Source organism: Eulemur rufifrons, chromosome 18 (assembly GCF_041146395.1).
Source record: "Eulemur rufifrons isolate Redbay chromosome 18, OSU_ERuf_1, whole genome shotgun sequence".
Lineage (NCBI taxonomy): Eukaryota > Metazoa > Chordata > Mammalia > Primates > Lemuridae > Eulemur > Eulemur rufifrons.
Window position 1 is genome coordinate 47,296,092 of NC_091000.1, and position 12,572 is coordinate 47,308,663.

At 42.4% G+C, this 12,572-nt stretch overlaps 4 protein-coding genes and 1 pseudogene across 4 annotated transcripts in view; 2 read left to right on the top strand and 3 right to left on the bottom strand.

Annotated features, from left to right (window-relative positions):
* Positions 1-2,100: 2,100 nt before the first annotated feature.
* On the bottom strand, positions 2,101-3,452 carry LOC138399092 (histone H2B type 1-M-like; annotated as a pseudogene).
* A 285-nt stretch (positions 3,453-3,737) lies between these two features.
* Positions 3,738-4,176, top strand: LOC138399088 (histone H2A type 1-H). Its single transcript, XM_069493578.1, has one exon. It carries the CDS (start codon positions 3,739-3,741, stop codon positions 4,123-4,125), a length of 387 nt encoding a protein of 128 aa, XP_069349679.1. The 5' UTR covers position 3,738; the 3' UTR covers positions 4,126-4,176.
* A 4,472-nt stretch (positions 4,177-8,648) lies between these two features.
* Positions 8,649-9,129, bottom strand: H3C10 (H3 clustered histone 10). The gene has a single exon (XM_069493568.1). The coding sequence runs from the start codon at positions 9,109-9,111 to the stop codon at positions 8,701-8,703; it is 411 nt and encodes a 136-aa protein (XP_069349669.1). The 5' UTR covers positions 9,112-9,129; the 3' UTR covers positions 8,649-8,700.
* A 1,517-nt stretch (positions 9,130-10,646) lies between these two features.
* LOC138399084 (histone H2A type 1) lies at positions 10,647-11,119 on the bottom strand. Its single transcript, XM_069493575.1, has one exon. It carries the CDS (start codon positions 11,105-11,107, stop codon positions 10,715-10,717), a length of 393 nt encoding a protein of 130 aa, XP_069349676.1. The 5' UTR covers positions 11,108-11,119; the 3' UTR covers positions 10,647-10,714.
* A 279-nt stretch (positions 11,120-11,398) lies between these two features.
* The window catches only part of LOC138399089 (histone H2B type 1-K), a 389,419-nt gene continuing 388,245 nt past the window's right edge, over positions 11,399-12,572 (top strand). The window contains exon 1 of the mRNA XM_069493581.1: positions 11,399-11,531. Coding sequence (XP_069349682.1) covers positions 11,400-11,531 — 132 coding nt within the window. The 5' untranslated portion in view covers position 11,399. The remainder of the gene's footprint in view (positions 11,532-12,572) is intronic.

Consider the following 12,572-nt stretch of genomic DNA (forward strand, 5'->3'; position numbering starts at 1 on the left):
ATTAATGCAAGTATATATTAGTATAAACATCATCTCCAAGAGTAATAGAAATCATACACTCTAGTTTATTATTGAGCTAAAAAGAACACATAGAGTTGGTTCCAACCAACTTTCAAGAGTTAGTTCATTTACTTCTAATGATAAAAATCCAAAGGACATTTTAAGAGGAAACAACTGAATAAACAAGTTTAATAATATTATTTGGATAGTCTAGTATCACATAATCCTATCTGAGTCCTATGACTATCCTACTGTGAGCCAAGCACAACTCCCCCCGAGCCTTGGGAATTGACAGCATCACCTGAGTGTGCTCAAGAACCCTGCCCTTGTTGGCCCTGCTCTTCCACTAATTGAGCCTCTCATTCCAGAAAGCCCTTGTTCATCATTGAGGGAGCCCATGCATTTCTTAACATCTTCATCCTTCCTCTATGAAAGATTTCTTTTCTCATTAGTTTGTTCTTCACGTTGGCATTCTGCATACAGTATTATCCTTCTATTCAAGGGGCAGGTGAGTTTAGGATTTCATGTTTGAGAAACTTCTGAAAGTGAGGCTCTAGGGTATGATCCACTCTCATTTTGCTTCCTAATTGTCCCCTGTCTGGGCTGTCTGAGCTTCTTTTTTCCACTTCAAGCTGCCATTTAGTTTATTTACTCATGCAATTTGCTGACTCTCTATTTCCTCATCTGTAAGGTGGGAATAATAATACAGCCTACCTCATAAGACCATTGAGATAATTAAATGAGTTAACATAAGTAAAAGAATTTTAATATAGTCTATTATGTAATATGCCCTCAATAAATGTTAAGTTATTTCATTATCACTAGGAAATAATAGTCTGCTACATAAATTGCTCTACCAACCAGGAGATATGTAGGGCAGTTGGAAAGTGAACGCCTCTGAGCCACGAGGCCTCAGGCTAGAACCCCATCTTCTTTAATTTTTTTTTTCCATTAACATATGGTTCTCAGTATGAGGTCAGGGATTTTATTCATAGATTGGAACACATGAAATCACCATTTCTGTAGGTCAAAAACATTCAAATATTGGCAATTTCATGTGATTCAATTTAATATTTTACTTACTGCCATATTGACAGGACTTCAAACAGTGCCTGGCTCATAGTAAATAAGCAATAAATATTTGTTGACTGGATGAACTGGGCAAATCTCCTTTCCTACCAAACCCCCCTTCTGAAACTCCTTTTTTGAACTCTTAGTTGCATTAGTTGAAACCTAGACATCACTCCAGGTTTGCCCTCTCTCTCTCCTTCCCCTGTAAGTCAGTCTGCAGCAAGCTCTGCCCTTTCTGCCTCCTTAATTCCTCAAATTCCCCTTTCTCCACCTCCTACTTCTATTTCTGACTGCTGCCCCTGCCTTAGTTTGGGCCCTCACTTGCTGGCTGGCATTTCCAACCTCTCAACCTTAGAACTCACTTCCTTCCAATCTACTGTTAATTGAACAACCAGAATAATGAATCCGGATCACACATTTTATAAGATTTTAAAATTCTGCCTAGAATCCACCTTCCCCTGGTAGAGAAGGCATACGGAGCCCCTCAGGATCTTAAAGCCCTTTCTGAGTTAACTTGCCACATTTATCTCCAGTCATTTCAGCCTCCAGCAACTCTAAAAACTCCTCTTTACTGGGTGCTCAGACTCCTCTGCCTAGAGCACCTTCCCTCTCCCACTGCATAGGTTCTTACAACAAGAGCTGAAAACTTGGAAAACTTTCAACTTCCCGGTAAGGCAGGCTTCATTTTGCTCCTTTCCTAGTTTCTTTTTGGAGTCCTTATTTGCTTAACTGTTTCCTTCCTTTCAAAATGCTGTTGATTTTTCCATTACAGGAATTTTTCATAGCACATATTAGGCACTCAAGATCAGTTTGCAGAATAAATATTAATATGAATGGGTGAAGAGTGGATGGATTGAATAAGCAAATTTCATGGTTTCCCTTAAGAAAAAGTGTAGTGGTGACACTTGTCCTTCCTTTGTAACCCACACTACTAATTCCCTACTCTTGAGCAAAAATATAATATTAGTTGTTCCCTGTGTTCCTCCAGGTAGTGGTCCATCACAGTCCCCAAATCAGACATACCTTTAATTTTAACTTCCCTTATCATCAGAACACCAGGTTTTCCTGTCAGCAGGGAAAAGAAAAGGCACACACTGCTTTACTGTTATTTCATAGAGAGCTGAAGAGGTGAAGGAAAAGAAGTTTGAAGTTTTCCAAGTCTTCATTCTTACCCTGATACAAATAAAGTACTCCGATTTACTTCTTAAAACATGCTATTTATTAGAGCATGACTAAAAGCCACTTAATCCTTTTAACAATTCTTACAATTTTACGGATGAGGGTAAGTGGTGGAGACCAGGGTACGGGTAAATCGCATGGAGAGACAAGATGAGAACTTAGAAAAGGAAAGCTAATCTAAACTATGCTGCCATATGACTATTAATCACCAACTTAATCTTAAGTCAGCACTATAACCTTAAAGGTTATCTTACTAGCATATTGTGAGGTTTTAGGTTCAAAGAGATGCAGGGGGTTGTGGGCCTGATGAAGCTTGGGGCTCACACTGGCTCTCCTTTGTCAGCTAAGATTTACAATTTCTGGATCCAGCTCTAAATGCTTGCTCGAATTAAAGTCAATAATAGTGAGCGTATGTCTCTCCATAGATAACTTGAAAGAGAACTCCAAGAACTATTGGGACGCTCTAAATACTTGCAGTACACCATGGCATTTTCAAATACTGTCTCAGCTAAAGCAGAGAACAGGACGTTATTTGCATTATTAGTCCTTCTGGAACCACACGAAATTTGTGATACCAATAGGGCAACTGCAGCTTAAAAATGCCAAAATATACATGAAGGGACTCCCAAAGGGTACCTAGAAGGCACAAAATGTTTTACCAAAAACCAATTGTAACTATACATTCAAATACTATAAAATGGCCATTTGTACTTCTGACAAATGGAGAACTAAAAGTGAATTGGCTCTTTTTAGAAAACGTGGACGGCTCTGAAAAGAGTCTTCGCGGGGTGTGGGACAGGAAGGACCCTACCTCTGCAGCGAGGAGCTCACTTGGAGCTGGTATACTTGGTGACAGCCTTGGTGCCCTCGGACACGGCGTGCTTGGCCAGCTCTCCGGGCAGCAGCAGGCGCACAGCCGTCTGGATCTCCCTGGAGGTGATGGTGGAGCACTTGTACTGCGCCAGGCGAGAGGCCTCGCCCGCGAAGCGCTCAAAGATGTCGTTGACAAAGGAATTCATGATGCCCATTGCCTTGGACGAGATGCCGGTGTCGGAGTGGACCTGCTTGAGCACCTTGTACACGTACACGGAGTAGCTCTCCTTGCGGCTGCGCTTGCGCTTCTTGCCATCCTTCTGTGCTTTATTGGTGGCTTTTTTTGATCACTTTCTAGGGGCAGGGGCTGATTTGGTCAGTTCAGGCATAGTGACGAAAAACAAGAAAGTGAAGGAAGACACAAGCCACAGGCTTGATTTGTTTACCTTATTTAAAGGGGGTTATGTAAATTGGGAGTAGTAAAGGTCTCTGGTGATTGGCGGTTTTGCCCAATCAAAACACGTATCCAACATAATCACGCTCCATTGGTCTAAATGAAAAATCAAATGTCAGCCAATCACACAGCTCCCTTTTCGCGCCCAGCAGAGGCTATAAAATTTCCGTTTTTCCACTTGCTTTTCAGTCTTTGCTGGCAACGACCACAGATTTTCTAACATGTCTGGCCGTGGCAAACAAGGAGGCAAAGCTCGCGCCAAGGCGAAAACTCGCTCTTCTCGGGCGGGCCTTCAGTTTCCTGTAGGCCGTGTGCACCGCCTGCTCCGCAAAGGCAACTATGCCGAACGGGTCGGAGCCGGCGCGCCGGTGTACCTGGCGGCGGTGTTGGAGTATCTGACCGCCGAAATTCTGGAGCTGGCGGGCAACGCGGCTCGGGACAACAAGAAGACTCGTATCATTCCTCGCCACCTGCAGCTGGCCATCCGCAACGATGAGGAGCTCAACAAGCTGCTGGGCAAAGTCACCATCGCTCAGGGCGGCGTTCTGCCCAACATCCAGGCCGTGCTGCTGCCAAAGAAAACTGAGAGCCACCATAAGGCCAAGTAAAGACCAAATATGGAATCGCCGAAAAACAAAGGCTCTTTTCAGAGCCACTTCTATAGTCATAAAAAGGTGACACGGCCTGCTGCGTTACTAACTGCTTAATCTCTTTACTACACTGACAGTCTTGAGTTTAATCTTAAATCCCAGCCTTAATTTCCATTTTTATGTTGCTAAGATAAACGTTTCTCTGTTCCCTTTTGTAGATGTCTGCAGGGAGCCTTATACTAACACGTTGAAGCTTAACTGACACATAGCTTTCCCAAATGCATTGCGATTTCTACGTCATTTATATTGAGTTCCCAAGAACGTTCAATTTGTGTGAAATGTCGAAATGAAAATTATGTCATCTGCAAATCAGCTGTAGGTGGCTTAAGTGATAAGATTTTACTATAAAATGGTAGCATTGTGTTGGTAGGACACACTAGTGTAGTGGTTTCCATTTATGGCTCAGGGGAACCCTTTGGGATATAGCAATTATTTCACTTTTTTTTTTTTTTTGAGACAGTCTCACTGTCTCACTGTCGCGGGGGCTAGAGTGTCATGGCTTAGGCCTAACTCACAGCAACCTCAAACTCCTGGGCTCAAAGGAACCCCCTTCCTCAGGGCCCTCCTCTGCCCGCCCCAGTAGCTGGGACTACAGGCGGAGTAGCTGGGACTACAGATGCCTGCCACCAAGCCCAGCTAATTTTTTCTATGTTTAGTAGAAACTGGGGTCTCGCTCTTGGTCAGGCTGGTCTCAAATTCCTGACCTGAACCGATCCTCCCGCCTTGGCCTCCCAGAATGTTAGGGTTACACATTTTTAAGCTTAGTTTTATAGGATATTTTTTGTTAATATGCTTACTAGAAGTAGTAAGGTATAATTCTACTTGACAGTACATTCCTTTATATAATAGTTTGTCTCAGTAGACTAAACTGAGGGCGGAGCCCTTAGCCCTATTTTCCAACCTCTAGTAAAAGAGGCATTCAGTGGTTATGTTTATGAATGTATACATTGGTTATACACTTATTTTAAATTTCTGCACTTACAGGAATTTGGAATAAAAAAAAAAAAACTGGCCTTAGGAGCCTTCAAAGTAAGGGTTTTTCAAGTATATATACATGTTATGCAGTGACCCAGTTATCACATATGTGTTAGTGTGTTACTGAAATAAAATTTTACAAAATAATAGTTACCTTTATTGTATAAATTGTGTTCTGATACTTTCTTGTTCAATTCTGTATGATCTTTGTAGTTAACCTTTTTGTACCTGGGTTTTCTCATGTTCCAAATCTATCCCACAAACATTGTTACGATTAGTAAATGTTGCTTAGTATACTGTAAATGAGTTAAATAGTTGGTTAGTATACTGCCAGGTAAGTATCTGACCAAGCATACTAAGTAGTACGAGCTTATGATGGTGACAATAATGATGGTTCTTGCTGCTATTAAGATGATTCCAAGAGCACTAATGGGTAGACATCAACAGTTGGAAAAAAATATGGTCTTTTCTGAAAAGCCAAAAGCCATTTTGAGAATAGAGGAGGTCAAAGATCTTCATGTCATCCATATCTCCATATGGGCATATCAAGGTCCTTTTAGTCTGGGCCTTGAAAAGAACTTGAACATCTATGCCACTTACCAGTTTTTCCATCTCAGGAAATTCAGGCACAAAAACCATTTCTTTGTCCTCTTTCGTAAAATTCTAATGTTTGTATTCTTTTAAAAAATAGTTATTTAACACTTAGGTGCCATGCATTAAAGATACAGCATTAAGACAGTGCCTGTCTTAAAGAAACACAATATAATTGGGAGAAACACAAAAACAAATAATTAAAACACAACATAGCAAGAATAACTATGGAAGTAAGCACAGGGAATTAGGAGAGCACACAAGAAGAGTAAAATCTGTGGGAGGTAACATCAGATCTGAAGAATAAAGTGAATTAGGAATTGGAAAGTATGAGGATCTAGCAGAGAATGACCATTACCAGAGACTCATGGCTTGTGATATGTGCAAGCAAATGACATGAAGTCTGATATTGGAAACTAGGCAAAGATTACAAGAGACAAATTGAAGCCAGAGGAACTTGTAGTCCACTCCCTTAGTTTTAAATACCCTTTATGTGCTAATGACTCTCAAATCTTTATGTGCATCCCAGATTTATCTCCTGAGTTCTATACATGCATATTCATCTATCTTTAGAAATAATTGTAGATCTCCAGGAAATTCAAAATACATATCCCAGACTCATCATCATCATCAATTCTACTTCCTAGTGAACCTTGTCCTAGTAAATGACATCACCATCTACCCATTAGCATAAGCCAAATTGATCTGGTGTCACTGAGTATTCATTTTTATGTGCCATTACTATAGCAAAACTCAATTTCTGTACAGGGAGATGAAAGCATGCTCACACATCAGCAAGAGCTTCACCAGAAGGCTACCAGACTATTGTAGTTCAGAATATGGAATGTTTTGGGAGACATAGAGTTTCCATGCCCATATAATTAGAACTACTCACTGCCCCTGAATAAATAATTCTTTTTGTAATGAGAACTGAAAAGTTAACTGGGAGAAGTATATTGGCTGCATATCTCCAGAAAAGGATGCCCTACCTAATGAGCAAGAGGACTGGATCAGTGCAGACCAGGCAACCTCTGCATGGGCCTTTCCTGATTTATTAAGAGATTTAAGTTTCCTTACACACTCAAGAATATCAATCTGCCAGCCTGGGCAACAGAGCAAGATCCTGTCTCTACACACACACACACACACACACACACACACACAAATTAGCTGGGTATGGTGGTGCATGTGTGTAGTCCTAGCTACTCAGGAAGCTGAGGCAGGAGGACTGCCTGACCCTAGGAGTTAGAGAATGCAGTGAGCTATGATCACACCACTGTGCTCCAGAGCCTGGGCACAGTGAGAACTTGTCTAAAAAAAAAAAAAAGAAAAAAAAACTAAAACAAACAAAAAAACCCAATATGTCAAAGCAGTTGGTTTTAGATTGGATTAGCAGAATCCCCCAAGAGTCCTGGTGGGTATTGGTTTCCTTCAAATTACTGAATTTTCCTTTGCAGAGGAAAGCTAAGTATTTTGTTTTGCTCAAGGTTTTGATTTCAATAGAAAGTATTAGAACATTATTTTAATTTCATAAAATTTTAGTCATCCTAAATCAAATTAATAAATTAAATTATTAATCATTCTAAATTCCATATATAGAAATCACGGGTCCTGCTTCCCATGGCACTCACAGGAAGGTAATGAGCTTGAGCAGAGTAGCGATCTCGTTATCTACTTTTAAAACAATGTATTAAGAATGTACCCAATTCTGATAACTAAGTAGCAGACATAAAAAAGAAGTGAAACGATAGAGAATTCAATCTGCTTTTTAAAACATGATGTAAAAATACTATGATCTTTCCACTCACATTTCACAAGCTGACATCAGTTGAAAAGGGACAAAGATAACAACACATACACAAGCCAATTTGCCAGAGAAAGTCTTGAATGCTTACAAGAATGGAAGAGAGATCATAGAAAGTTATGGATGGCTAGAAATCTGAACACAAGAAGGGCCTGTCATGATTCACAAGTAGCTGACCTTAGCACAACTAGCAGGTTAATCTGTTTTACTCTCATCTGTGATTTTCCACATGGTTGTTTTAGTATTATTCACTCATGCATTCATTCATTTATCCAACAAATATTGCCTGAGAGCTGCTACATAACTGGGGATGTATGAGTAAACAAAAGTTCCTCCTTTCATGAACATGCGTCTTAGAAGAGACAAGACAAAAATAAATGAGCAAAATGTATGGTACAGCTTATGCTAATAAATTGTAGGGTGAAAAAATTAGTGGGGATTACAGAGTTTTAATTTATATAATCAGACAAGGCCACGATGAGAAGGTAATATTTAAGCAAAGACCCAAGAAAGGCAAGAGAGGTGTTTTATCTTGTCCTCAAAAGTCAACAGTAAATCTCTTCTCTCTCTCTCTCACACACACACACACACACACACACACACACACTCTTTCATTAGAGGCTTCAAAGGGCATCTTCTCTGGCTGGCTCTCCCTGAAAACGATTCTTGACCCTCAAACCATGTCATCAACCATACTGAAGGAACTTAAGCAGGCCCAGATATCTGCTTCAAATACTGAATTGATCTAGAAACAAAACAGCTCAGGAAGAAATGGGGGAAACAAATACTTTGACTTCAGGCAACACAAGCTGTATTAACCTTAGTTTTTCTGACAATACCTTAGTATGACCTTAAGATACTGTTTCCTAAGTATACACACTACAAGTTTGCAGAAAAATAAGTTGAGGCGCCATGCTGCCAAAACAAGCATAGGTGGCAGGCGGGGCGTGGGTAATATGTGCCAGGAAGTAGGTTAACATTTTAACAGGGGTAGGCTGAATTTCAGACCTTTAAGAAGTTTGCAAAACGTGTAGATAATGGGACCTATCTGCCATAGATAAAACAAGTACCAGAAATTACGCAGAGAAACAGATCTTTTCAAGCATGCATGTGGGTGGCTCTGAAAAGAGCCTTTGGGGATACAGCTGGGGCGTCCTCGAGACTCAGGCCCTTTCACCACGGATACGACGCGCAAGCTGGATGTCCTTAGGCATGATTGTGACACGCTTGGCATGGATAGCGCACAGGTTGGTGTCCTCGAAGAGCCCCACCAAGTAAGCCTCACAAGCCTCCTGCAGCGCCATCACCGCCGAGCTCTGGAAGCGCAGGTCGGTCTTGAAGTCCTGCGCGATCTCCCGCACCAGACGCTGGAAAGGCAGCTTTCGGATCAGCAGCTCTGTAGACTTCTGGTAGCGGCGGATCTCACGGAGAGCCACGGTTCCAGGACGATAGCGGTGGGGCTTCTTCACGCCGCCGGTGGCCGGGGCGCTCTTGCGGGCCGCCTTGGTGGCCAGCTGTTTGCGCGGAGCCTTACCGCCGGTGGACTTGCGAGCTGTCTGCTTCGTACGAGCCATATTATAATAGCTGGATTCCAGTGAAGAGAAAAGCCTGGCCGCTTATTTATAGTGAGAGCCTGAAGCTGATTGGACAAAACTAGGCCAGCCCCAACGGTAATTGGATTGGCCAAGGATTCAAAATATGTACATGTATGTATGTGTGTGATATATATATATTTTGTTGTTGTTGTTGTTGTTATTGTTGTTGTTCTCCAAGTCCTCTGATACTCTAAATTGTCAATGGCCTCCATAGTTTTTTTGTATTCTCTGTATAGTTGCTCACTATGTATCAGCGATTTCCAGTGGAAGTAAATCTGAGCGACATAAGTACTTTAAATGTTTCTAGGTGCCACATTAGAACAAATTAAAACCAGGAAAAATTAATTTTAATAATTTGTTTAATGTAATATGTCCAATATATTTCAATATGTAATCAATAAAAAATGTTAGATATTTCATAGTTTTGACACTCTTAAGTCCAGCATGTATTTTATACGTACAGCACCTGTTATTTCAGTCTACGAAATTCCAATGATCGCTAGCCACAGTTGTTGGCCAGTGGCTACCACATTGGACAGCACAGCCCTGTATCCCCTCCTCTCAATTTTCTATCCTTCGAACACTTAAGAACTTTATTTTTCACCAAGAAAATGTGATTTGCATGTGAGGAATTCAGAGCCTAATAATATCATAAACATACCCTTACACGAACTTTTCACTTTTATATAATATAAAAATTCCATTGCAGCACAATTTAATTTTCTAATAATCTGGAAATGTAATTCCTTTGCTTTTAAAGAATCTATTCCATCAGTGCATCAAGATCTGATTTAAATTAGATTAAAAAGACGAAGTAAAATATGTTTTTAAAGTAGAATTCTGCATGCTCAAAGGAATTAATAGTCATCTCAACTTTATATTAATAAATCAACGTGTGTATGGGAGTAAGGTATCTCAGAAAACTCAATTTTCAGTAAATTTGTTGAAAACACTCCAAGTAAGTTACCTGGCACCAAAAATAACCCAATTAAGCGTTCCAATTAACCCAATTCTTTCCTTGACTGTATCACCAATTCGAAACTGATCCAATTATCCTGACGGAGGACTAGGTTTTCTCAGAAATAAAGGATCCAGAAAATAGCTACTGGTCTAAGATAGAGGTTTGGGTTGAACTCTGCATCCTCGGGATGTTTTTATTTACTAAGACGCAGGAAATAAGTACATCTTAAAGATTGCTACATTTGACCCTAAAACAAACGCTCATCACCGTAAGTTTGGTTTTTAAGAGGCTCAAAAGTTGTGGAGGGAAATGTGGTAAATCCTGATAGTTAACCATTAAAGTGTAACTACACTGATAAAGCTCACTCGATGAAAACAGCGATTTCATTAAGTTTAAGATAAAGTGGACTCATGTTTGCAAAAATTAAAGATTACCCAGGTTTAACGAAAACTAACCGGCAAGAATGCTTCCACTTAAGTGACTACTGGAGACTGATCTCATTAGCTGTTAAGTGTTTTACGTAGAGCAGTGCTCAGTTCTTCCCAAGAAACTGTAGGTGGCTCTGAAAAGAGCCTTTGGTTCGGTTGGGTCGTTCGAATCGCCGCAAACTAACCCAGACTTCTACTTGCCCTTGGCCTTGTGGTGGCTCTCAGTTTTCTTTGGCAGCAGTACGGCCTGGATGTTGGGCAGAACGCCGCCCTGAGCGATGGTGACTTTGCCCAGCAGCTTGTTGAGCTCCTCATCGTTGCGGATGGCCAGCTGCAGGTGGCGAGGGATGATACGAGTCTTCTTGTTGTCCCGAGCCGCGTTGCCCGCCAGCTCCAGAATTTCGGCGGTCAGATACTCCAACACCGCCGCCAGGTACACCGGCGCGCCGGCTCCGACCCGCTCGGCATAGTTGCCTTTGCGGAGCAGGCGGTGCACACGGCCTACAGGAAACTGAAGGCCCGCCCGAGAAGAGCGAGTTTTCGCCTTGGCGCGAGCTTTGCCTCCTTGTTTGCCACGGCCAGACATGTTAGAAAACCTGTGGTCGTTGCCAGCAAAGACTGAAAAGCAAGTGGAAAAACGGAAATTTTATAGCCTCTGCTGGGCGCGAAAAGGGAGCTGTGTGATTGGCTGACATTTGATTTTTCATTTAGACCAATGGAGCGTGATTATGCTGGATACGTGTTTTGATTGGGCAAAACTGGCATCTGACGTCATGGACAGATAACCACCAATCGCCATAGAGCGCCACCTCACTTCATTTGCATAAACCATTATAAATAGAGGGGAGTCCATCCTCTCTTGCCATTTTTGTTTCGTCATGCCTGAGCCAGCCAAATCCGCTCCGGCCCCGAAGAAGGGCTCTAAAAAAGCTGTAACCAAGGTCCAGAAGAAAGATGGCAAGAAGCGCAAGCGCAGCCGCAAGGAGAGCTACTCTGTGTACGTGTACAAGGTGCTGAAGCAGGTGCACCCTGACACCGGCATCTCGTCCAAAGCCATGGGAATCATGAATTCCTTTGTCAACGACATCTTCGAGCGCATTGCGGGGGAGGCCTCTCGCCTGGCGCATTACAATAAGCGCTCTACCATCACCTCCAGGGAGATCCAGACGGCCGTGCGTCTGCTGCTGCCGGGTGAGCTGGCCAAGCACGCTGTGTCTGAGGGTACCAAGGCTGTCACCAAGTACACCAGCTCCAAGTAAATTGTCAAAATATTATCAAACCCAAAGGCTCTTTTCAGAGCCACTTACTCCCAGAGAAAGAGCTGGTACGCTTTGTCATCTCTGGAGGTGAGGGGTCATAGGCAAAAGCCTTGAGCTCGCTGGGTTTTCTCTAGCCACAGGAGTCCATTATGCTCACTGATCTTGTGTAGCACAGCACACAACCGCAAAGTAACGTTATCCAGTTTTTCTAAAGACGTGGGCGGCTCTGAAAAGTGCTAATAACAAGTGAAGACCCGCCATAGGGAGTCCGAACCTGGCGCAGTGGCCGTCCTGAGTTTGGCATGCTCGGTGTAAGGTAAAAGCATCGCGAATCACATCCTCCGAAGAACACCTTGAACTCCCCGCGGGTCTCCTAGATAAGGCCGAAGATACGTTTGCCGCTACCACTCCGAGCCAGGAGCTGGATGGGAGGCTTGTTGATACTCTGGGTATTATTGTGCAAGACTTGAGGTGACGCTTAGCTCCCCAACCCTTCCCCTTTTCCTGCAACCAGACAACGTTGGGGGGGGGGGGCGGGGAACAACAGAAAAACTGGATACTTAAATTTTTCGGACCAAATTGAAAACTAGAGGGACGCGGTCCGGCAAGCCTTAATCTTTATAGCTCCGCCCCCTTTTTCTGCAAAGGTGGAGGAGGAGAAGCCGGTTCAGGCTGCTCGCTAGGCGCCAAGGCCATCTTGATAAAGGTGAGGCTGGCGGTTCTGAGAGTTTAGCGGCTGTTGGTCACTCAATATTCTTTTTTTCCTTTCTTTATCTTTGTGTATGTACCAGA

Coding starts and splice junctions, on each gene's coding strand:
- LOC138399088 (XM_069493578.1), top strand. CDS start 3,739: ATGTCTGGCCGTGGCAAACAAGGAGGCAAAGCTCGCGCCAAGGCGAAA.
- H3C10 (XM_069493568.1), bottom strand. CDS start 9,111: ATGGCTCGTACGAAGCAGACAGCTCGCAAGTCCACCGGCGGTAAGGCT.
- LOC138399084 (XM_069493575.1), bottom strand. CDS start 11,107: ATGTCTGGCCGTGGCAAACAAGGAGGCAAAGCTCGCGCCAAGGCGAAA.